The following is a 23,197-nucleotide window of genomic DNA, read 5'->3' as shown; positions in this document are numbered from 1 at the left end:
TTGTCAAAATTATTATTTAATGTCATCTGTTACGTTAATAAATGACAAAATGTCAAACAAGTTTGTTTTGTTTCAGGACTTAGTAATTTTTTATTCCTGAAAGATCTTGAAATTCACTATTAATAAAATGTTATAGCTAAAACGAGTATACAGCTAAGTAATATTTGTCACCTAGCTTAATATCTGAAAAGGAACCTTCAAGAAGCATAATGGACATAAATTGTTCAAATGGAGTTTACGAGCTTATTTCTGAATTATGCCGGAAAACCGCGTCCTCATATACAACTCATAGCTGTACATCACAAACTGTCCTTGCATCTAAAATGAGATCAATATCCTATGAAATAATTTTGAAAAAGTCTACTTTAAGTATTCCGAACTCAAATAACGAGCCTACGGTAGACTTATTGTCGTTTTGTTTTGTGTCTCAACAAAACGCAAGTAATGTTGCGGAATACAAGAGATCTGTAGAATTGAAGGGTCTCATTAATGTGATACATGAAACTGATTTTGGTGACTACAAAGACCATTTTCAAAATGTTTTGAGACTTCTCCTTTGCTTACAAAATACAAAGAAACCAGATTTGGAAACGGCAATGTTTCAGGTAATGGTTTACTTTCTATATATACATAAAATTTATAAACATACTAACTTGTTCATAGATATTACCTTACATGGTCTATACTTAGAGTATAAATTATATTTCAGAGCCCTTTTTCATTTGGAGCCCTTGATGATATGTTGCCTAAACCGCCAAGACAAGCATTTGGATCACCGCAGCCTTATTCATATTATCCTTCATTTATTTTTGAATTGCCATTTACTATAAAGAAGCAAGCCTTGGTTCCAGATAATGAGAAATCTTACACAGCATATACAGTGGAGAGTTTCGACTCTAAATCATGTAAAAATATTTTTAAATTGCTACTTTTTTTTCACAATCTTAAATTAAATGTATTAAAAATATTTATATAATGTGTTAATTTCTCTATTACAAATTGACATTGCAGTAATTTAATAATTTTTTTTAAGTATTTCAAATAAATAGTATTTACATAAATAAAAATTCTTAATTAGCAATTTTAATATTTTTATCACTTTCTATTTACAGTTATACAGGAAAAAACGAATTCTGAAGTACCAGGACTGCATAACATTAAATCTTTTATGAGGCCAAAATCATTGACATCATACTCTTCAGCTGGATTTGGATCATACACAAGTAGTAATATCTTAAATATTCCCAAATTGACTGCACCAAGAGATTTAGAGATACCAAGTACTGTTGAGTCATTGGGTCTGAATGTTAAGGTAAGTACAACTTCTTAGCTGTTGCCTGGGACTCCATCTGCATGGGTTTACAAAAAAAGTGAATAGTCTATCAGAACTTACAGACTACCTCTGTGAAAATTTTTAAGAGGTCTGTTAAATTGTTCTAGAGACAACATCTTCTAACATCTTACTAGTATTATAAATGCAAAATTTAGATGGATGGATGTTTGTTAGAATTCGTAACCTAAACTGCTAAGTGGATCGTAATACATTGGCACAGATTTAGAGGATAGTTTATATAAATTACATAGTAATTTTGGAGTTTTGAAAACCATAGTCTTCTGCAATCATCCTTTCCAGCTTTTATTTCAAGTGTATGCCTAAATTTAGGTAACAAAGACATCAAATTCCATACTGTACCCATATCTGGCTTCTTTAATTATTTTGTAAAACATGTAACGACAAAGTGAAGTTTTTTGCAAAAGTATAACTTAATTTTGGTGAGAAAAATTGTTTTACCAAAAATATTTTGGAGTATTCAAGTGTTAGCATAATTATTTTTTGTTTGAATTTGAAACCTATGTATATTGACATAATAATATTGTAATTATCTGATTGTATGTTTTTGTGTAGGTGTCATTTCCTTCTTCTAACACTGGTTGTACAGTTGAAGAAATGTACAGGGCTGATAAAAATGTTGTTGATATTTGGGAGATAGCCACACAAGTTGATAAAAATGTACCTGCAAATATATGGAATATTGTATGTAAGTAAACATTTCAATTTACCTTTAACAATGAATTATTTTCATGTAGTTAAAGCTGTAAAGACCTAACCCACCAAATTGTAAATTGCCTGATAACAATCCAACATGTAAAATGTGTGAAATATAGGATTTTGTTCCCTTATCTGACAATGACGTCACTTTTAAGCTATCTGACCCTCTATCAGCCAACAGTGGGCCAGCCCTAAATTTAGTGAGCTTAGGTCTAAAGCTTAGCACATAATGATTTTATTGTTTATTATTTGAATTCTTTTCTAAAGATGTTTTGTATATTCTGTGAAATTATCGTTAAATTGAATTATTCTTCCTTTCTATTGATATCTCATTGTTTTTACAGCAAAGATGCCATTAGTGAATGAAAGACAAATAATTGCAACATCAAAAAGGGAAATTGCTCTATGGAAAAAAGTTTATAAAACACAACTACCACATTTAAAAGTAATAAATGAAAAGCAATTTATAAGACATATTAAATATCTAATAAGTAAGTAAACATCAATGAAGTTAAGTCATGAAATAGATTATTTAATTTAATTTTTGAACTAGCTTTCGTCTGCGACTGCATCTGCGTGGAATTAAAAAAAGTGTGTAGCTTATGTATTGTTCCATAAGCATCTGGATCTATATCAAATTTAATCGAAATCCATTTAGCCATTTAGGCTACAAAGTCTAACAAACATCCATTTATCTAATAATAATAATAAATATTAATGTGTATTTATAATATTATTTTGATTATATTTCAGTTGGCATTGAAACAAGTTCATTTCCATTTAGTGAAGAATCTAATTGCTTTTATATGAAGGAGAATTTAGTACTTGAAGGAATATCAAAGGAGCGTTTAAAGGGTTATGTGTCAGATTTGCTTGTTGTTGGAACATATTATAAAAGATTAAGTCAGTTTGCCTTCAACCAAACTGTTGATGACAACTTTCAAAGTAAAGGACTGGTACATGAGGTAAGAATTCTCAGTAAAATTCAATTAATTATTAATAATTTTTAGCAATTAAGATCATACAGCCTAGGAAATAAACTTATAAATAAGTAATTACTAGTACAAATTTTGCTTACACTCAAGTTATTCCTAAGTTTAACTTTTTACCGCGTTTATTTATAAGGCTGTTCGTTAAAATCAAACTTATTTCTTTTACCGCCCTCTTTGAAAATCAATTGTTTTTCAGCGCCCCCAATTTTTATAAAATTTTAGTGAATATTAAGATACTATATAAAATAAATGAAATTACAAATTATACATCGCCACCTAACCCACATCAACTCCCTCCATTTTTTCTGGTGCCCTATAACGCCCCCTTCTAGGTTACAACGCCCCCAATGGGGCGGGCCCACTTTGAGAAACACTGGTTTAAATTGTATTTTACCATATTGTTCTATTAGTCAAACTTTATCTTAATGACCAAGTTTGGGTGGTTTTAAAAAAATATATCATCCATAATTTGGGATGGCAACCATTTTGGATTATTAATAATGCATAACTATTAGTCAAGTCATTTCATTTGATTCTCATATTGAGAGTGGGTTGTTCAAGATGTGATTCGCTATTTTATGACGGCGTTCATTTTGGACTTATCATAGTATACCATATTTTACAATTAGTAATTTTTATTTAATATTTTTTAAGGCTGCACGGGAAGTGATCAGACAGTATTTGTTAGATTTTCGTCTATTGGCTACAGAAGTGTATGAAGATTGTAAAGATATGTTAGAAGAGTTGAACTGTATGCCCACATTATTGGACATTTTACATCATATTGAGCCGTTAAAATATGAAATTGAAACTATTGCCTCCATTTATAAAATGATTGATTCAGGTAATAAATAATTTTTATTTTCTTATGTATACTAGCTTTTGCGAAATATTCCATGTTTAAGTTAAAAAATAGTGTAAAATATAGCTTAGGGTACTCAGTGATTATGTAGCTTTGTTAATGATGAAAGATTTTTTTAAAATCGACCCATTAGGTTTTGAGTTATTTCAATAGATTTATAGAAGGTAAAGGAAATACTGCTATAAAATAATTAGATGGAAATTTGTAATAGAATAGTTTCTAACTAGGTTTCGCCGGCGACTCCGTCCGCGTGGAATATTAAAAAACAAAAATGAGTATGTAATGTGGTTTTCCAGACTACAAATTTAATAGAGATCCATTCAGCCCTTTAGGCTACAAACTCTAACGAACGTCCATCCATCCATCTTAACTTTCGCATTTATTATATTAGTATGATTTATTTTAATTGGTTACTTTACCAATATGACCTTAATATTTTTAAAATCTATACAAGTAAGGATATTAAATTATGCTTTTTTAATATTTCAGATACAACAACAACAATACCTCACGGAGCTGAACTGATGTCATATTTGTTCAATGAAATATCTCTGGTGACGCACAAAACTACTGCATTGACTTTGTTTAACTCATTATTTACCATCTGCAAAGTTTACTTCAAGTAAGTTACTTATTCTTATGTTATACTTGTGTAATTTATTTGTGAAACTTTTACTGATATTAGAGTGAAATTTTATTGATACATTTTGTATTTAAACATATTGTTATCTCTGTTCATTAAAAGAGAGTTTAAATAGATGGATGGTTGGTTGGATGGATGGATGGAAGTTTGTCTTCAGAATGGCTTATCGGATCTCGTTTATGTTTGTATAGACGTAGAACATTATCCGGAAGAACACATAAGCTTTTTTTTAATTCCGAGCGGACGGAATCTATCATACTTCATACTAATATTATTACTGCGAAAGTTTAGATGGATGGATGGATGTTTGTTAGAGTTTGTAGCCTAAACGGCTAAACGAATTTTGATGAAATTTGGTATAGATGTAGAAGATAGGCTGGAAGAACACAGGCTATTCATTTTTGTTTTTTTTTAATACCACGCGGATGGAGTCGCGAGCGAAAGCTAGTAAAGCTATAAATATCAAAATGAATCTCCTATTTTCTTTAGTGTTGCCATCATGCATGGGTCGATTTCGTTAATTATTTTTTTGTTTAATCTGTCAAGAGAACATAGTGTTAGGAATAAAATTAGTACCGTGCTATAGAATTGGCGCAACTCTAGATTATCGGCATAAACGTCACGTCCCTAGCTGACAGCTGTCAAATGTCACTAGAAGTATGGATAGATTTGGCGCGCATCCTAAGTCTTGACGAGAAGTATTGCTCTGAGTTAAAAGCGACAGTATCAATTAAATAAGTTGTCTAATAATAGATACAAAATGAAAATAGGAAAAAAATACTCGATTTTTTGCATGGAATATAACCTCGAAGGTTTTTGAATGTTAATACAAGTTTTTGTTTTTCTAGGTTTATAGAAAGGTTTATATTTGAAGGTGAATTGGATGACAGATTTAATGAGTTTTTCATTAAAAAGGACAACCAGTATGTGAATTCTCGGTCTAAACGTTACTGGGACAAAGGGTTTTATTTAGCGGTGAGCGTGTCCGTGCCGGACTTCCTGCGCTCGCTCGCGCACTACATACTGCTCTGCGGGAAGTCGCTCAGATTGCTCAAATTGTGTAATCCCAGTGTAAGTATACTTATTTGTATTTCTTACTAGCTTTCGCCCGCAACTCCGTTCGCGTGGAATTAGAAAAAAATGGCTGTATGTTTCCTCCAGACTATCCTCTACATCTGTGCCAAATTTCTTCGAAATCCAACCGTTTAGGCAACAAACTCTAACAAACATCCAACCAAACTTTCGCATTTATAATATTAAGTAAGGATGTAAGTCATCTATACTGATATTATAAGTTATAACTCTAAAACTACTAACCCGATTTTAAAAATTCTTTCACCGTTAGAAAGGTAATTTATCTGTGCATAATATAGGCTACATTTTTTAATTTTACGCGGGCGAAGTCGCGAGCAACAGATAGTCTATACTAATGTTATAAAGAGGAAAGATTTGTATTTTTGTATGTATTAAAATAACTCTTAAACTACTTAGCCGGTTTTAAAAATTCTTACACCATTAGAAATGTAATTTTGTTATATTTTAATTTCACGGGAACAAAGTCGCGAGCAAGAATTATTCATAATAATATAGATAATTTTCGACCATTGTTAACGTTTGTTTCTGTTTTGTTAAAGAGAATGTAAAAGGATTTGGTGTTCTAGGGATAAATAAACTATAATTTTGAAAAAAAATTAAAAAGTAAATAAATAACGATAGCAAAATTATGTTGCACATAAGAGAATTATTTTAACCGATTGTCTTATATGAAGTTTTCAATTCGTCTGTATGTTTTTTGATTCTTATAAATTGTTATTAAAACAACTAGCTGTTCCTGTGCAACTTCATCCGCATGAAATTATGAAAATTTTATTTCATTGTTTACATTTGTCAAATTATTAATAGCAAATGTCAAAATGACATAACATGACAAACCTTAGCAATTTTTCTTTCTTGATGTTGGCAGCAACTTATGGTCTCTTTCCCACATTAGGGTTTTTATCCAAAGTATTTACTCCCTAAGTTTAATGTCGTGAACAAAGATAGCCTAAAGCGTGACGTAGGTGTAGGGTTTTTTTTTAACAAAGAATTATTCAAAAATATGTTGTAATTGCTGACATCTTAGGCAACAAAGAAGTGTGTGTTTACGCTTTATTATAATAGTGAAAATGAAGATAAGCATTTTTATTTTACATTCTAAGAGTGGTAATTAAGATTTATTTCTTATTGTAAATCATAATTATTGTTGGTGTTTGTTTTCTAGGATCCTTTAGTGGTCCTCATATCATCAGACCACCCTACAGTTAAATGTTGTGGCTCGTTCGAGGAGTTGGAACGACAGCAGCAACTTCTAGATGTATACAGAACGAGATGCCTCTTCGTCAGCGGGGAGCCGGTTACGTTCGATCAGATTTTACTGAAGAAAGAGGCAGAAAGGAAGGCTTTTACGGAAATGGCGTCGCTGAAACAAGCTGAAACTATGGAGAAGATTATTGGTGAGTGTAATAATACTTACTATTATAAAACCATAAAGTATAGAATAGTTTTACTAAAAGCCTAAAATTAATTGGAGGAAAAATTTGTGAACTAAAAAGTCGATTTCAAAAATTCTTTCACCGTTAAAAGCTACGTTATCTCTAAGTAACATAGGCTATAAATTTTAAAAGATTTTCTTTTAATTAAGTGCTAACGAAACCGAGAGCAATAGCTATAATAATCAGAAACAAATAATTACTTTAATAGTCCTAATTATTCAGACGATTACCAATATTTTTTCTTTGAACTAATAATTTTTTTTTAATTATTGTGTTTCATTTCTATTTCAGCGGAACGTAAGCGATTAGCACAATTAATAATAGCTGAAAAACAACATTCTCTGCGAGTGCTGGAGGCCGCAATGGCGGAGGCGAAAGCCGCTAAAAATAAAGCAAAACAACGCGAAAGAAAACGATATGAAATAGAAGAAGCATTAGAGAAAGCTACGGAAGAAGTTGACTCCAAGTTGAAGGATGATGAGAGGTAAATCCATAAATCCATACATATAAGTAGAATTGGAACATCTGTATGTAACTTAAAAATCACTTAGGATGTATTTGTGCTACTTGTAACGAAAAAAAATGTTGTATGTCTCTTTGTTCCAATATGTACTTCAGCTATTTTTAAATTCCGCACAAAATCGTCGGCCACACCTACTCCGCCATAAAATAGTTATTTTATTATCCACATTTTTTTTTATTATATACTTATTGCATATTTCAGGAATAAAATAATGGAATACTATTCGAAATTAAATATGGAAGTAGAAAAGAGTAAATTACACACAGAATGGAAAATTAAAAGACTTCAATTAGATCAAAGCAGGATACAATTGCTCTCTACTGAAGAGAGAAATTTAAAAAGGGAGAAATTAGAACTTGAACATAAAAGAAATGGTGAAATTATGGAGATGTCTATTGAAAGTCTAGATTTAAAATCAGATGATACTGATAAAGCGAGCAATCAATTAGAATTTAGAACACCTGATTCAATAAGATCTATGGAAATAAACGATAATGAAAACATATCAAATAATGATAATCAAAATGCAGATAATGCGAAAAGAACAGAAACTTCAAGTATAAATGAAACAGAATTTGAAGACTGTGATAATAATAAAGAATTAGATTCACAAGGAAATGTATTAAATGTGGACAATCAGAATAATTCAGATATGAGAGATTTTACAACATCAAGTAATATTATTGGTGGGAAACTCAATACTGAATTAGATAATCAAACATTTATGAATATTAGAGAAGAAGCTTTGAGAAATAAACATAAAGTGATGTGTCACGAATTCTGTCAAACTGATGACGATAATAATGAAATGATTCCTATAATACAGCTAACAGTCGATGAAGAAAATAATATGTCTACATTTTCTGAAGCTAAAAGAAATAAATTAAAAGTACTAGGAACCGAATTTGGTATTGAAAAAATCAAAGAGCCAATAGAACCGAGAACGGACGCACAGAAAGAAGCATTGATAAATAAAAGAAAAGTCTTAGGAGTGGAATATAATCTTCCTTTAGAAAATATACATAAAAAAGAACCGGCAAATATAGCTCAAGAGGAGGCGGTACAGAATAAAAATAAAATATTAGCATCAGAATATAATACACGGTTAAAAGTAAGCAGCCAAGAAAGTGGTAGAAAGTCAAGATTGACGTTAAATTTGAAACCGTTTGTTGATAGTTCAGATAACTTAGCTCCTAATACTGGAACAATTACTCCGGGAGATTTTTTTCCACAGGTAAAGTAATTAAAACCATATAATTACTAGAGTGTGTCCGTGTTGAATTATAAAAGTAACATCCTATGTGTTCTTCTGAACTTTGTTTTACATCTGCGCCAAATTTCATCAAATTCCGTTCAGCTGTTTAGGCTACAAACTCTAGCAAACATCCATCCATACATTCGATTAGACTTTCGCGTTTATATTAGTACAGCGACTCCGTTCGCGTGGAATTAAAAAAAACAAAAGTGAGTATCCTATGTGTTCTTTCAGACTATCCTCTACATCTATGTCAAATTCGTTAAGCCGTTTAGGATAAACTTTAACAAGCATCCATCCACACATCTAAACTTTCCAATCTATGATACTTGTATGATTAAATTACCTATTATTTTTACATTGTTTTTTTTTGTTTCGACATATTCAGCTAGATCTTGAAACTCCAACAACCGCAGATGTACCATTAGACAGTGGTTTAACAAATGATATATTTACGCCGAGAAGTGATGGCAAAGATATAGATTCAGCCAAAGTTAAATCAGATAAAGAATATTTAACTTCTGAAGGATTTGATTTCTCAATAATAGACGAAGACGCGGCTGTTTCTGAAGACACGACAGATATAGCTATGGAAGATACGGACACTCCATCGAAAGATCTAGAAAATTCAGTTAGAAATATCAGAAATAAATATTCATTCTACAATTTTATAGATGGATCCTACAATTTTGATACATTTGACCCATTCGGTGTTAAAAATTTACAAAACTATACGAAAAATTATTTTTCAAACGAAATGAATGTCGATGTCAAACAATCATTTTACACAGATCCCGCTATTATTATGGAGGAGGTGAAGAAAAAACCTTTTCATAATATATTTGTATCGAATTTTATATCAAGCGACGAAACGGAATCAAAAATCTCGACTAATAATATAGCAACACTGACAGCTTGTTTACAAAGATCTGTAATGTTGCCATTGACTTATCAATTGGAAGTCGTAAATAATTCCATATTAACACATTTTCTTGTTAATTTGGATATGTTCGAACATTTAAGAAGTCTGAAGGATTATTTCTTTTTAATGGATGGGGAATTTTCTAGAAGCATTTGTCATAACCTTTTTACGAAATTGACGAAAACTTTGAATCCTCAAGAGTTGTTGAATTTCGCAACACTACATAATATATTAGATAAAGCTTTGGGATCGTCTATATCGCGTAAGTAACTGCAAAACGGTTTTCTAATCCAGCACTGGATTCGTTCACTGGATTAAAATAATGTCAATTGGCAACATGTTCTAAATCCAGCTATATCGTAAAAAAGATTGAAGTTTAATTGGATTTTCATACTTTTACTAGCTTTCGCTCGCGACTCTGTACGCGTGTAATAATAAAAAAAAACAAAAGCCTATGTGTTCCTTTAGGCTATCCCCTACATCTATGCCAAATTTCACCAAGGTCAGTTTAGTCGTTTAGACGGTAATCTCTAACAAACATCCAACCATCTAAACTTTTACAGTTATAATTTAGAAGAAAAAACCCTTATATTTTATAGTCTAAATAGATGTTTTTGTAGTTCTTACGTGATATCCAAAGGGCTTAACACTAAAGATGTTTTTTTTTTCCAGATGTACACAAATTCTCTGAGAACCTATCGTTCACGATAGCGGAGTGTCCGCTAAGTTTCCAACACAGCTCGCCGGACGTGCTGGCATGCCTGGCGCTGTCTTACGCGGTGCGCTGGCCCCTCAACATCATACTGTCGCAGGAGGCGCTGCTCAGATACGCTAAAGTCTTCCACTTTCTACTCAAAATGAGACGCGTTTTTTGGGTCTTGAGTGAAGATTTTGAGGTAATTATTTCATCATCACCAGCTCATTATATGTCCGAAGGGTCGGAGCCTACCCTAAGTTAGGGTGGCGAGATTCGAACCTGAGACCTGTAGATTACAAGTTAAGTGCTTAAACCACTGTGCCATCAACAGTATTTATTTGTAACTTTTTATTTTTTTTTTCTTTTTAATACTGATGGGTTAGTTTTAAGCATATTTAAATTTTATAAGATGGCGGTAAATTTTATAAGGGCAGGGGTGGAAAACCACTAACACGCATGCCATAAATGGCACAGGGCATATTTTCGACCCTTCAGTAAATCATAAAAACAGTAGGAGAAAATTATGAAAAAGGGACACCATGGAATCGACTTCATAATCGTAGTCAAAATTAATCGATGAAAAGAATAAAAAAAGACACTGATACATAAATGTTCGCTACTGTTATAGAGAATTGTTTTTTCGATATTGGCATATATAGCGTTCGAAAAATTTTATAATAGCGCCATCTATTGTTGTAAAAAAAATGAAAACTTTTATCGAATTTTCAAAAGCGATTTTTTCATTAATGTTTTGAACTTTTTTTCTATTTAATTCATTAATCTTATGTTTCATATTGAGTAATTGTTTACTTCTTATTACAGTATCTTAAACTATCAGCGAAATTAACTCGAGAACATTCTAGAAAATTATTAAGATCGCCTCAATACATATCTATACAGATATACAGACATGTGATGGCCTCACTTATAAGAGCTTTAGACAATTATATTGTAACAACTTGCATTCTCACTTCATGGACTGAATTTGAGAATGATTTAAAAAAAGCGAGAACTTTGGACGATCTTTACGAATGTCATGTCGTTTATATAAAGAAAGTATTATTTAGATGTCTTCTAAATAATAGATCGACTCCAGTTATGAAGCTTTTAAACGATATATTTACCGTTATCCTGAAATTCAGTAGAGTTTTGAAAGCTGGGTATGTATGAATATATTTATTTATTGATAAACTGTTAGAAAACGTATCTTCTCTTAAACTGAATTATAATTTCCTGCTTAATTTTCTACTTTTAATAAAAAGATTTATTAAAAATATAGAAAAAAAGAACTCTCAAGTGGGACTTATTTTCTGTCATCTATTGTAAGATTGAGTACAACGCCATCTAGTAATAAGTTCATACAACAAGAAATTAAATATATCTTCTATAAATTAATTTATTATTACAGCGAATGGCAACAGAAAGAATTCAACGGATCCTTCACACATACAAATTTCATTCAATTAGAAGAATTGTACCATTTATTTGAAAAATTGGCCAAATATCTGCACAAAGTTGTCACAAAATTAATGGAATGTGGATATCAGCGACATCTAGTGGAATTACTAACTATGGTCAATTTGAACGGATATTATGATCCTGATAGATCGAAAGAGGATACAAATGCAACTAATAATTAAATATGTACTAACTACAAGTATTAATATATCTATTGAAGATATAGGTAAACCAGGAATATGAAAAAACCTCGCCACTTGCGGGAAAACATGGAACTAAACATTATGAAGAAGATAAAAGCTCGAAGTTTTTACATTTTTTGGTTAGTTTTAAAGCTTTTAATTAAAATTTTAATATTAAAATATTCATTAATGTTGAATGTTGTTGCATTTAGAAAAATAATACTCAGATACTTTTACTAGTAATATTTTGTAGTCTAAATAAATATTTTTTTAGTTTTTCACGTGATATGAAAAATACATATCTTTTAAGACATAATCCCACCTTTTATTGTTAACCACTGTCTTAGACAAATTTTAAAAGTTATCATGTTTTTAAATCATCTTGTTTCTATTTTACTAAAAGTAGGACGTAATGTAATGTTGAATTTATTCGCTTTTGTAAATAGTTAAAATTGTGTATGCCAAATCCTTTTTATTGTTTTAATATTTTAACAAAAGCATTAAATGTAACTTTAATATTAACATAAAAAATGATTTTTTTATTGCCCCGAACTTAATTTTCAGAAATCCTAGAGGCCTAATTTAAGTCCCTTTCTATTTACCACCCTTTTCTTATAACAAGGGGATGGGAAGGCAAAGTAGATTTGTCGGTGGAGGAGATGCATAGGAGTGGTAAATATCCTCTTTATATGTGTCTCCTCCGTCGTATAAGGGTAGGCAACGCATCTGCAATTGCGGATGTCTATGGGCAGCCGCCGCTTCGCCATTTTGGCGGATTCAGGTAGCCGCTTGCTCGTTTGCCACCTTATGTTATAAAAAAAAAATACTGTAACGTACAAAACATTGGATCAATTCGATAGTCTTCTATTTTTGTATACATATTTTTGCCATTTATGCAATTTCGTTGTTGAAGCTTTTATGTATGAACAATAGAGAGCGCTTTTATTTATTTCTCATCTACGACATCTAGTGTCGAGTGGCAGAAACTTGTTAGCCATCTGTTGAATAATAGAAAAATTATATGTATTTATCAAAATAATAGGTCATAGAAGTACAAAATTATTTAACATTAATTTGTTTCTAATTTTTGATAATTTATGTAGGTTGTTACTACGAAATTACTGAATATAAAAACATTTTTGCCCCTAATAGGAATACTTATAGTTTTATCTAAACGCCGTAGCGACGTCAGCGCCAATATTTTCCATATAATCTGAGTGTTTTCATGAAATCTTCATTCTTCGGATAATCGTCCTAGAGTTAACAACTCCTTGCAGTCAGTGCGTGTGACATTGAAGTGAAAGCCGGCGTTTTTCCTTAACCATTTTTATATGTTATCAAAATTATCTTGTTTATATAAACATTGATCATATAATATCTGAAAGGAATTATAAAGTGTGAGCAAAGATACACGGTGTACAGTATCGATTGCAGAGCTACCTATTCTCTGGAATTCTCACCGCACCGCATTCGGTACTTCTCCAAAAACGTTAAAGCACAAGAGGAACCGTTTTCATCGCCGAGATGGCGTTTATGATGCCAGTAGTGAAGAACGATTGGGACATTTACCACACGCAGCGCTCTCGTCGCACCTCGGAGTCTGCGGAGAAGGTGGTGGCCGGCGTGGGGGGCCGCGTGCGGAAGGTGTCCGAGTCGCGGTCGGAGGGGCCGGCGCTGTCGCCGCGCATGGGCTCCGCGCTAAGCCCGCACCGCAGCGCGCCCGCCATGCGCTCCCTGTCCTACTGCCGCGCGCCGCACTCGCGGGTCTCCTTGCGAGCGCAAGACAGCCCCAAGGGCTCGGCTAGCCCGCCCAGCGCCGCGCGCGAAACGGAAAAGTTCCACAGCAGGTTGGTGGAGAAACTGAGAAGGGCGCTCGGCCGCTCGGAGTCCCGGCGCGAGGAGCGCAGCTCATGAGCTAACGAGGCGTGCTTGTGTGCAGGGCGCGCGCGGAGTCCCCCGAACGCTCGCGGTCGCGCTGCGCCGCCTGCGTGCCATACTTGTGACCGCGCTGCGGCCACCGGCAATGGCAGCGCGCGCCCGCCGCAACACAAGCGCCGACACACTATCTGTGATACGTACGGGATAGTGCCGCAGAGTTGAGTAGAACCTATGAATGTGCTAACTTTAACCGCCTAATGTTTCGGAAATCCAGTCTAATCGATCATATTTGTGTTTAAAGACCGCCCAATGCAATAGTTTGTAGTCATATTCTGGTCCGCTTCCCCTAACTGTTGCATGAATGTTTATTGACCGTTTATTCTGTAATACCGTATTGTAATAGCACTCATCAGTATTGGATCGTATTATCTGGTCGTTGGAGGCAGTAGTTGTATGTTTCAAGACTGTATTTAGTTTAAGACGTGCACCGGGTGTTTTCCATCTGAACATGACAACTATAACCCGGTTGTTATTTCGTATATGTTGTATACTAGTATTTTAGTAGTTGTGTTTGGCAGTTCGCGATTGATATCTGTGATTTGTTATTAATAAGCAATAGTGTTATTTATTTTGAGGCGAGTATAGAATAGTTCAAAGTACGTGATAATTTAAAATTATTGTTATTGAATTATATTTAGTTCCGTTAATTTTTTTGTGTAATGTACAATTTGACATTTTAAACAAAAAAATACTTAACTTAAATTTTAAAAATTAAAAAGAAATTTTGTCTTTAAATTAAATTTGATATCAAAATTATCTGTTTGGCAAAATTAATATTAGTGAAATTGCTATTGCTTAAATCTACCAATGTACTATAGAAATAAATTTTACTGTTCGTAATAAGATAAACGTGTAGTCATCGCGAATGAGCAAGTGATAAATTATCCTAAATTCACGACAATTGGTGTCGTATTAATGTATTTAATCTAATGAAGTACTTTTGTTATTATTTTGCATGATTTTATGTGATGTTAAAATGACTGTGTAAATGGACCAGCTTTATTAAATTGTAGTAGCGATAGAAAACAGTTAAACTGCAGACTGTCGTAATAAAAATAATGAAGGTGTAATATGTAAAGATATTTGAATGAGATTAAAGATATGACAACTAAATAGCATTTTCATACTTTTAGAAAAAAAAATCGGGAAAATGTGTTTAAAATAATTTGCCTCTGATTTAAATGATGAATGCTTTTTGAGGGGATTAGCGAGGATTGAGTTGAAATTTCTGAACTGCCATTTGTCTTACATGTGTTCACAAAGATATGTCCTAATTTAATATTGCACTTTTAGTACAGTGAATATTTACGTCCGATTTAACTGCATGATATCTACGTTGTCTGATCTGAAAATTTTTCTTAATAAAAAGCTTATTCAATATTTCCTCATGTTTTATTTCATCTGTCCATGTACCTTACCGCGCAAATTTTCTTGTTAGACTTTAAAAAGAAAACTTAATACTCACCAGTTCATTTGTTTTATTAAAGAAACGGCGATATAAAAACAATATTTTTGGTTATAATTGCTCGTTTTTATTCGCATGAATATTTGTCGTTACGTTGCCGCCAAAACGGTTAGGGTAAGGGGTGGCGACGAGGGGTACGATTCTAGAATATTCGACATTGACCCCGGCCCGGGAATTCCGACGCGGCAAAAGGGATCTTGTGCCTTGAATTCAAAAGCATTGTTCCAGAAAGTTCTAGTAAACTACCGCGTCAGGGATTCCAAAAAAATGTTCATCTATTAAAATAATTCTAGCGAAGAAATTAAAATAAAATTTATTGCCGTCAAAATTAAAACCTAATAGGCTTGCTTTAAAAAAAGTCACTAGGTCACTCTATTGTAATGTAAATACCTAAGTAATAGACACGTGGCGATACCATACTCGTTTTCATAATATTATCAAGACATTTTTGAAGTTATCTTTATCCCTTAAGATATTAACAGCTTAAAACATCATTGCCGATTATAACTATGGAACTTTAGACTTCTACATTATGACGATGCGAAAACGATTTTAAAATATAACTCCATGCAGTGTATTGAAAAATGTTACCAGCAAGTTAATTTATACGACACAAAATTGAGAAACAGAATTTTTAGAAATACACAAGAAAGGAAAAATTCACACGACGTTTTGTGGCCATGACCTATTTTAACGTGAGATTTTATTATTGCTTTCGTTTTTCCTAGTAGCTTTGAAAATGCAAACACTAATTTGAAATTAGGTGTGTTCAAAGAAATTTATACAAAAAATGTTTTAACAACAGTAATAGGAAGCCATACTGCGTAATAACGGACGAGGTGAAAGATAAAAGATTATTGTTAAATTGTGATAAACAAAAGATAAAGGCTACGGCGATCGATTTATGTTAAATTATTAACTCCTTATCTCTCTGAAGCGGTTTGGCCTGAATTTATTCATGAATAATCTCGGAAATTTCCGATATAACCGCAACATAAAAATTCAAGTGCTCGTTTTTTTCCTTAATTGACAATCTTTAACATCTTTAGGCATGCCATCCTTCAATTTATATTTGCAATTGCAAACAATATCGATTTAAGTGGAAATATACAACCATTTATAGTTCATTCGCACGGGCGTTTTTTTAACGCTGCGTTAAAATTTGGGGTAACGGCTCTGCGATGAACACTTTAAAATCACCCTTGTTTCGTTCATTCAGTGCTGAAAATGTAACACAGCGCGATAAGAAAACGTCTCCCTTTAGTAACGTGAACAGATACATGGAAATACATTTGTTGTTCTTTTTGAAAGCACTTTTACCGCGCGTTAGAAAAGCGTTCGTGTGGATCGGGGCTTAAAAATTTTAACAGTGGACTTTATCAATACCAGCTTTAATACTCGCCCTGTGTAACTTAAAGCTGAGGCTTCTAACTTAAGATTAAACGTGACAAGTTCTTATAAACAAACTTAATTTATTTAGCATAATATTTTGTGATAAAGCAATTTTCACTTAATACACATTTGTGGTTAAATTTACTAGTCATATGCTATTCATTTGTATGACGTTAAATCAGCACTGAATTTGCTCATGTTAATTAAGTTAGCAGTTTAACAGAACTTGTGACTTACTATACAGGACACTTACCGGGGTAAATGTCCGTATCGAACGTAATTTTACATTGAATGGTATTTACATGAATTCATACAAGGGTTGTGGAAGACTATTACGTTGATCTTGTTAACGTCTCTTGTTTTAAATTATTTTTTTTATCACGAACCTTACAAGTACTCCAGATATTATTACTTAGAACGGAATATATTTTGAATTGTGTAGCATTTTTGAATCATAAAAGTTTAGTTTACGAAATTCCAAAATAATTCCGATTTTAGGCACTTAAAGGCAGTTTAAAGGTTAACCAATTTCATCTTTAAAGTTAAAAAAGCCAACTTTTTACAGATATCTTTAGATAAAAATCTGTTTAAAACTACAAACTATAGGGTATAGAAAATATTTACCCAATCATAGTAAGCATATGAACACGAAGTCAATACACAGTAAACACGATCTAATTTAGCTAATAGATCTAATGTATGACGTTTCAGAATTTACTATTATTACGTCACAAAACGAGGTGCGCCTTTGTCCAATTGACACTGCAAATTAATATTACTTATGTGTCATTATACAAATAAAAACGTAGTGACGTAAATGCCTCGTTTAAAGAACATAGAAGTCAGTTCTTTCGAGATTTCTACTGGTTTGTGGCGGGCTTAATATTGTTTACCTTTACTAGGAAGTCGCTGTAGGAATATTTTTAAAGTGTATACTATTTACAATGGACAGTAAAGTTTTATAACGTGGAATAACATACAAACGATAAAGTCTCACATCACATGTGAAACTCGAATGAGTTTCAAGTTTTCATTATAAACTGTACTTGAAGGACTGTTTTCAAAAGGGGCAATACTTATTTCGTTCTTCAAGTGCTGCCATCTATCGGATTTAAGTTAGCGTTTTCGACTATTTGTGACAGCACTTAATATAGATCCAGTTCGGTTATAGAATCCAAGTAGCATCAGTTTTTAAAATAAAAATGTCAAAGACGATAGTAGAACGATATCAGAATAAGAATCATTCGATATTGTATCTAATAAATCGTTCTGTCGTCTCGTGTAGACACTGTGCAGTAATTATTTACAATTCGGTAGGTGCGTTTGTCGGCGCGGAGGCGATTGTCTGGCTGTAAACTGGTTTGTTCCGGTTTGCACATTCAGTACGACGTGAATACGTCTCTACTTACACAATTTTATCGATCCTCTATACTTTTATTAGATATATAAGTTTACCTTGAAGATATAGAAACATAACAGTGTTGTGAACAGATTAGACACCATGTTATCTATAATTTACTAGCTTTTGCAACACCGTCCGTGTTGAATTAAACCTAAAAAAACATACAGACGAATTTAGTACATCCTTCTTTTGGGAACTCAGTCAAAAACAAAAGTGAGTACCCTATGTGTTGTTCTAGACTATGCTTTAGGACTATGCCAAATATCGAGATCCGTTTAGCCGCACAAACTCTCCAACATCCATCCATCTAAACTTTCACATTTATAATATTAGTAAGAAGTAAGATTGTAACTTAGCTAAGAGGATCCTATAGGATAAACATAGTTTATTCTATTTAATTTTAAATTTAATTTTTAGTTAATTGAGGTTAATTTAAATTGTCTTGTTCGAATATTTGATTGTTGTTCTATTTATACCTTTTGGGCTTACATTGTACAGAAGTGTATAGAGGTGGTTTCTCCGTATTTTGCAAGTTTTTTTTTTATAACATAAAACGAGCAAACGGCCACCTGAATCCACCGAAATGGAAAGCGATCGCTGCCCATAGACATTTGCAATTGCAGATGCGTTGCCTACCCTTAATTGACGGAGAAGACGCACATTAAGAGGACATTTACCCTTCCTATGCGTCTCCTCCACCGTCAAATCCACTTTTCCTTCCCATCCTTTCTCTTAAGAAAAGGAAATTAGGCCTCCGGCACCACACTCATCAGACGAAACGCGGAATTGCTTCCCCTTCACGCCTGTTTTCTGTGTGGTCGTGGTATTACACCGGGCGAGCCGGCCAATTCGTGCGAAGACGTTAAAGCGGGCTCTACCACTGAAGTAAAGCAATATTTGCACAGTTTTGCTCTAGTCAGCTGTAAAGAAAATCTCGCATTAGATTCGACCTATCAAACATAGAGTATGTCCGTTCGTTGTCCTTTTATGGTGCATTTTACTTGAAAGCATTTAATTTCATTTAAAACTCTGTTAATATAATGTTATTATTTAATGAAACCGGTTTAAAGAGGTTTTATTTCAAAGATGTTTTACAAAACCGCGAGCACGTGTCGCCTGCCGTAACTGATCTACCGCAGAGCATTGAAACAGAAGCTGAGTCTATAAATATCTAGAATATTGATTTACTCGCGATTACGTATCTGTTGCATATTTACGTCACGTTTCCAAGCGCAATGGCATGGATGATTCATACACGATGTGCTGATTGTATCTATACTAATATTATATAGTGGAAAACTTTGTAACGAAATAACTCAAAAAATACTGGGCTGATTACAAAAATTCTTCCATCATTAAAAAGTTACGTTGTCAGTGAGTAACATAGGCTATGTTTTATATATTTTTTTAATTTCACACGGACGGAGTCGCGGACGAAAGCTAGTTTCATAAAAATATATCATTAATTGCTTACGTTTTAGTAGAACATTTTAAGAAATTCACTTCTGTTGTTATGAATCATGTAGTCATTCTTTTTCAATGTTCTTGTAAGGTTGATTCATGCAACATGTGTTAATCACAATTATAACACGAATGAGTTAAAAAATATAAGATATAAGAAGTAAGATGTAACTTATATAAAATTGGTTCTAACGCCTTTTCCCTATTTTAATGTTTTATTCATTTCTAATGTCTCACTCTAAGATGATTAGAGTCATATCATAATAACAACTTCTAGCTAAGTAACCATTAATAGATTCTGCGTTTATTTTTAGCTCACATGCATATTTCTGTCATAACATTTCGTCTTTCTGACTCAATTGTAATTCAATGACGTATTTGTGACGTGAATAAACATGATAAGCATCTAGTCTAGTGCTTGTGGAATATTTTAAGGATTACGTTTAGATAATTAATAGATATTCCTCAAAGCACCCACTCCATTTGTATGACACTTTGAATTAAACGTTTGAACTAGAATCTTTCTGTTATAAATGCAAATGTCTACTTTAGATGGAGGGATGGATCGATGTTTGTACATAATAAAACATATACTGACAATTTTCGCAACTCTAAATGGCTATTCTTTCTTTTGTGTCTGAGTTTGTCACTTGCCTTAAAGAGGCATTTACAGCTCCACCGCGCTTGAGGTGGCCGAACGCAGATGGCGCTCAGCCTAAACTTCGTTTAAGAGTAACTAAGCTCGACGGCTCCTTCAGGAGCCTCGGCAAAAATGGCTATTCCTTAAGTTCCCCTATATATTTATTAACCAAAGATCCCTTAGTGTAATTTAATTATTGATTGTGGTATTAAGATCTGTGCAAAACAACAGCAATACACTTAAATAAGCTTTTTCGATACATCGATCGTTCTTAGTGTGGCTATGCTCCGGCTAAGAACGATTTGTATATCTTATCACTGCATATTTTTTTTATTTTCAAATTATTGATTTATAAAATAACTACACTATATTTAGACGATTTTTCCATACGAATAAGCACACAATCGAATGAAATTATACAAATCAATGTGTTGTTGCGTCGGCAACGAAGCTTGAAGGTCGGGAGATGGGAACAACCTTCATTACAAACAAAATTATTTACGTAACTATTGGTCTGAAATTATTCGATTAAAGTCTATTTAGTAGTTACTTTTCGTGATACTCGAATTAAAATAATAGAAGAAGTATAAAAGTTGCCAGTTATTTAGATATAGAAAATATAGAAATTGAGGTTAGTTTGTTTTAGACCACTGATCTCTATAGATGGATAGGTTTTGGAAATGCCAGCTTTTGCTTCGTTGTAATAAACTGTTGATGTTAATGATAGTCATGTTAGTTAAAAATGCCAATCAAAATCGCCTCCTCCTTTCGGAGTTGGTTAACAAGAAATTATTGGTTATGAACAATGTTGAAAGGAGGTATACATTGGAAAGAGAGTGAATTTAGTCATGGCGACTGATAAAGAAAAAAATATACAATTAGCATGATAAAACAAATTGCTTTACATATTTATTGCGGACGTTGTTAAGTGCTCAATGCAATAGGACGTCATAAATTATGCCCGATAAGTCCGGCTTGTTCAGGACTTTTATTAAAATATTCTATCAACCATAGATAAAAACCGCGCTTACGTGTTTACGTGATATTTCTACAATGCAAATTCTTACCGCGATATATTCTGTTTTACGTGTACCTACATGAAATATATTTTGAATCTGTTCTAATAAATGTTGATTATTACCTATTTATTGCTAAATAATATTTGGTGTTGTGCCGTATATTTAAAATCAATCATGATAACAAAGATAATTTTTTCGCAGACTTCCTATTTTGGATTAAAATGTTTATGATATAAGATAAAGTTATCTCTGAATCATTGGAATAATCAACTGGTCGTCGCCATCTTGACGCCATCACATCATCCAGCTGATAAGGTAGTAGGTTAATTATTTTTTAATACCTAGTCATTGCTATAATTAAACTAACTGGTAACATATAAGGTCGAATTCATAAGTCCAAGTAGACGTACAGTTGCTGAAATTTGCGGTGTACCAATTATAGATTTATGCCTAGTTCCATGCAACATTTCTTTCAATTAACGAAGAAATAATAATGAAAATAATTTAGCCGTGTACAGATCTTTTTTCGTATAGACACATTTGAAAACAAAAATTTTAATCGACTGTGATTTAAGGTGTAACACAGCCAGTTTCCTCAATTGTACCAACATTATAGTGAGTTTGTTGCTACAAATAGAAAATTTAATTAAAATGTTTATTTTGTACAACACAACGGACTTTTTTAATTTTCAAGATGAATCGTTATTTTTGTAACATTGACGTTTTCTTCCATTCCGTCAGCACACGGATTGGAGCCAAAAACAATGTTTTATTGCTCAGCTTTATAGTTATGTTTCAATAAAATCTTACGTTTGTTATTGTTATATTAAATACTGCAATACTGCACAGTATTCAATTTAATTATTTTTAGTTAGTATAAATAAAACTTATGGCAAAAAATTAAGATGAACTATGTTAGTAATTATCTTATGAGATGAATTTAAAGATAAAAGGGCGGAATCTCCCCGAATTGACGTTGACTTTGTGAGTATATAAATCTCGTAGGATGTGGAACGTTGCACATGAGAGTTTCATTGGCATGGTTCTTAATAAACAATTTACTAAACGGCATAAATAAAACGCATTGGATTTTTACCATTGCAATTTTTTCATAAACATACAAGCTACGCGACAGTTCGTCCGACTTGTGTCCAACTATCGCGCATTCCATTACAATAGGTATGGGTGAAATCGATAACTTGGCTGTAGGAAATTTCCATTCGACGAAAAATGAATCGCCGTTCTGAACGCACGGATCGAATCAACAAAGATTGATGTTGTCTGCAATTGTTGAATGTTGTTTTGTATTGCTTACGGCTAATTAGATACCAAATGCAAAGAAAAAAACATCGCTTCAAGAATTTAAATTGTTCAGAATTAATAATTAAGGCAATAATACGCGATAAAACAATAAGACATTAAAAATTATAAATGTATTTTTTTAATTATACACTTCCTTTTTATGATGTAGGAATTGTACATACTTTAACCGACGTGACTTTTTAATTTTTTACAAAAATTATCGCCGAAAGAAAAACAAATCTATTAGACATGTCATTTTAATAGATTCGCAACTATCTGATAATACGATGACAAAAGGACATGTTAATTAAAAAAAATATAACTACTTGCCATTATTTTTATGGAAAATGCCGCGGCTGGAATTGTACTCCGTATTATAAGGCGCTGTGAATTTTTGAACGGAAACTTTATATCAATATCAAGACATGGTTGACGTATTGTACTTCCATAAATGCCTACGCTT

At 32.7% G+C, this 23,197-nt stretch overlaps 2 protein-coding genes across 3 annotated transcripts; both read left to right on the top strand.

Moving 5' to 3' along the window:
• Positions 1 to 60: 60 nt before the first annotated feature.
• Positions 61 to 12,638, top strand: LOC106101546. The gene is made up of 16 exons (XM_013280795.1): positions 61 to 605; positions 710 to 905; positions 1,113 to 1,312; positions 1,907 to 2,039; positions 2,395 to 2,541; positions 2,804 to 3,015; positions 3,697 to 3,886; positions 4,394 to 4,526; positions 5,396 to 5,618; positions 6,808 to 7,039; positions 7,370 to 7,562; positions 7,803 to 8,835; positions 9,245 to 10,040; positions 10,451 to 10,674; positions 11,298 to 11,635; positions 11,884 to 12,638. Exons 1-16 carry the CDS (start codon positions 210 to 212, stop codon positions 12,113 to 12,115), a joined length of 4,878 nt encoding a protein of 1,625 aa, XP_013136249.1. The 5' UTR covers positions 61 to 209; the 3' UTR covers positions 12,116 to 12,638.
• Positions 12,639 to 13,008: 370 nt separating this feature from the next.
• On the top strand, positions 13,009 to 14,725 carry LOC106101553. Of its 2 annotated transcripts, XM_013280803.1 has the most exons (2): positions 13,009 to 13,962; positions 14,055 to 14,725. In XM_013280803.1, the coding sequence occupies exons 1-2, from the start codon at positions 13,640 to 13,642 to the stop codon at positions 14,116 to 14,118; spliced, it is 387 nt and encodes a 128-aa protein (XP_013136257.1). In that variant the 5' UTR covers positions 13,009 to 13,639; the 3' UTR covers positions 14,119 to 14,725. The 2 variants fall into 2 exon arrangements, with proteins under 2 accessions (XP_013136257.1, XP_013136256.1); XM_013280802.1 differs by having other exon boundaries at positions 13,152 to 14,725.
• The last annotated feature ends 8,472 nt before the right edge of the window (positions 14,726 to 23,197 follow it).

This window comes from Papilio polytes, unplaced genomic scaffold (assembly GCF_000836215.1).
Source record: "Papilio polytes unplaced genomic scaffold, Ppol_1.0 DF823980.1, whole genome shotgun sequence".
Taxonomy (NCBI): Eukaryota; Metazoa; Arthropoda; class Insecta; order Lepidoptera; family Papilionidae; genus Papilio; species Papilio polytes.
The sequence above is the reverse complement of the archived record's forward strand: the minus strand, read 5'-3'. Positions and strand labels throughout refer to the sequence as shown.

Bases quoted from the DNA above. Each gene is read 5' to 3' on its own strand.
- LOC106101546 (XM_013280795.1), top strand. From the start codon at position 210: ATGGACATAAATTGTTCAAATGGAGTTTACGAGCTTATTTCTGAATTA. The intron at 4,527-5,395 runs GTAAGTTACTTA...TTGTTTTTCTAG, and splicing joins ATCTGCAAAGTTTACTTCAA to GTTTATAGAAAGGTTTATAT. The intron at 10,041-10,450 runs GTAAGTAACTGC...TTTTTTTTCCAG, and splicing joins TTTGGGATCGTCTATATCGC to ATGTACACAAATTCTCTGAG.
- LOC106101553 (XM_013280802.1), top strand. From the start codon at position 13,640: ATGGCGTTTATGATGCCAGTAGTGAAGAACGATTGGGACATTTACCAC.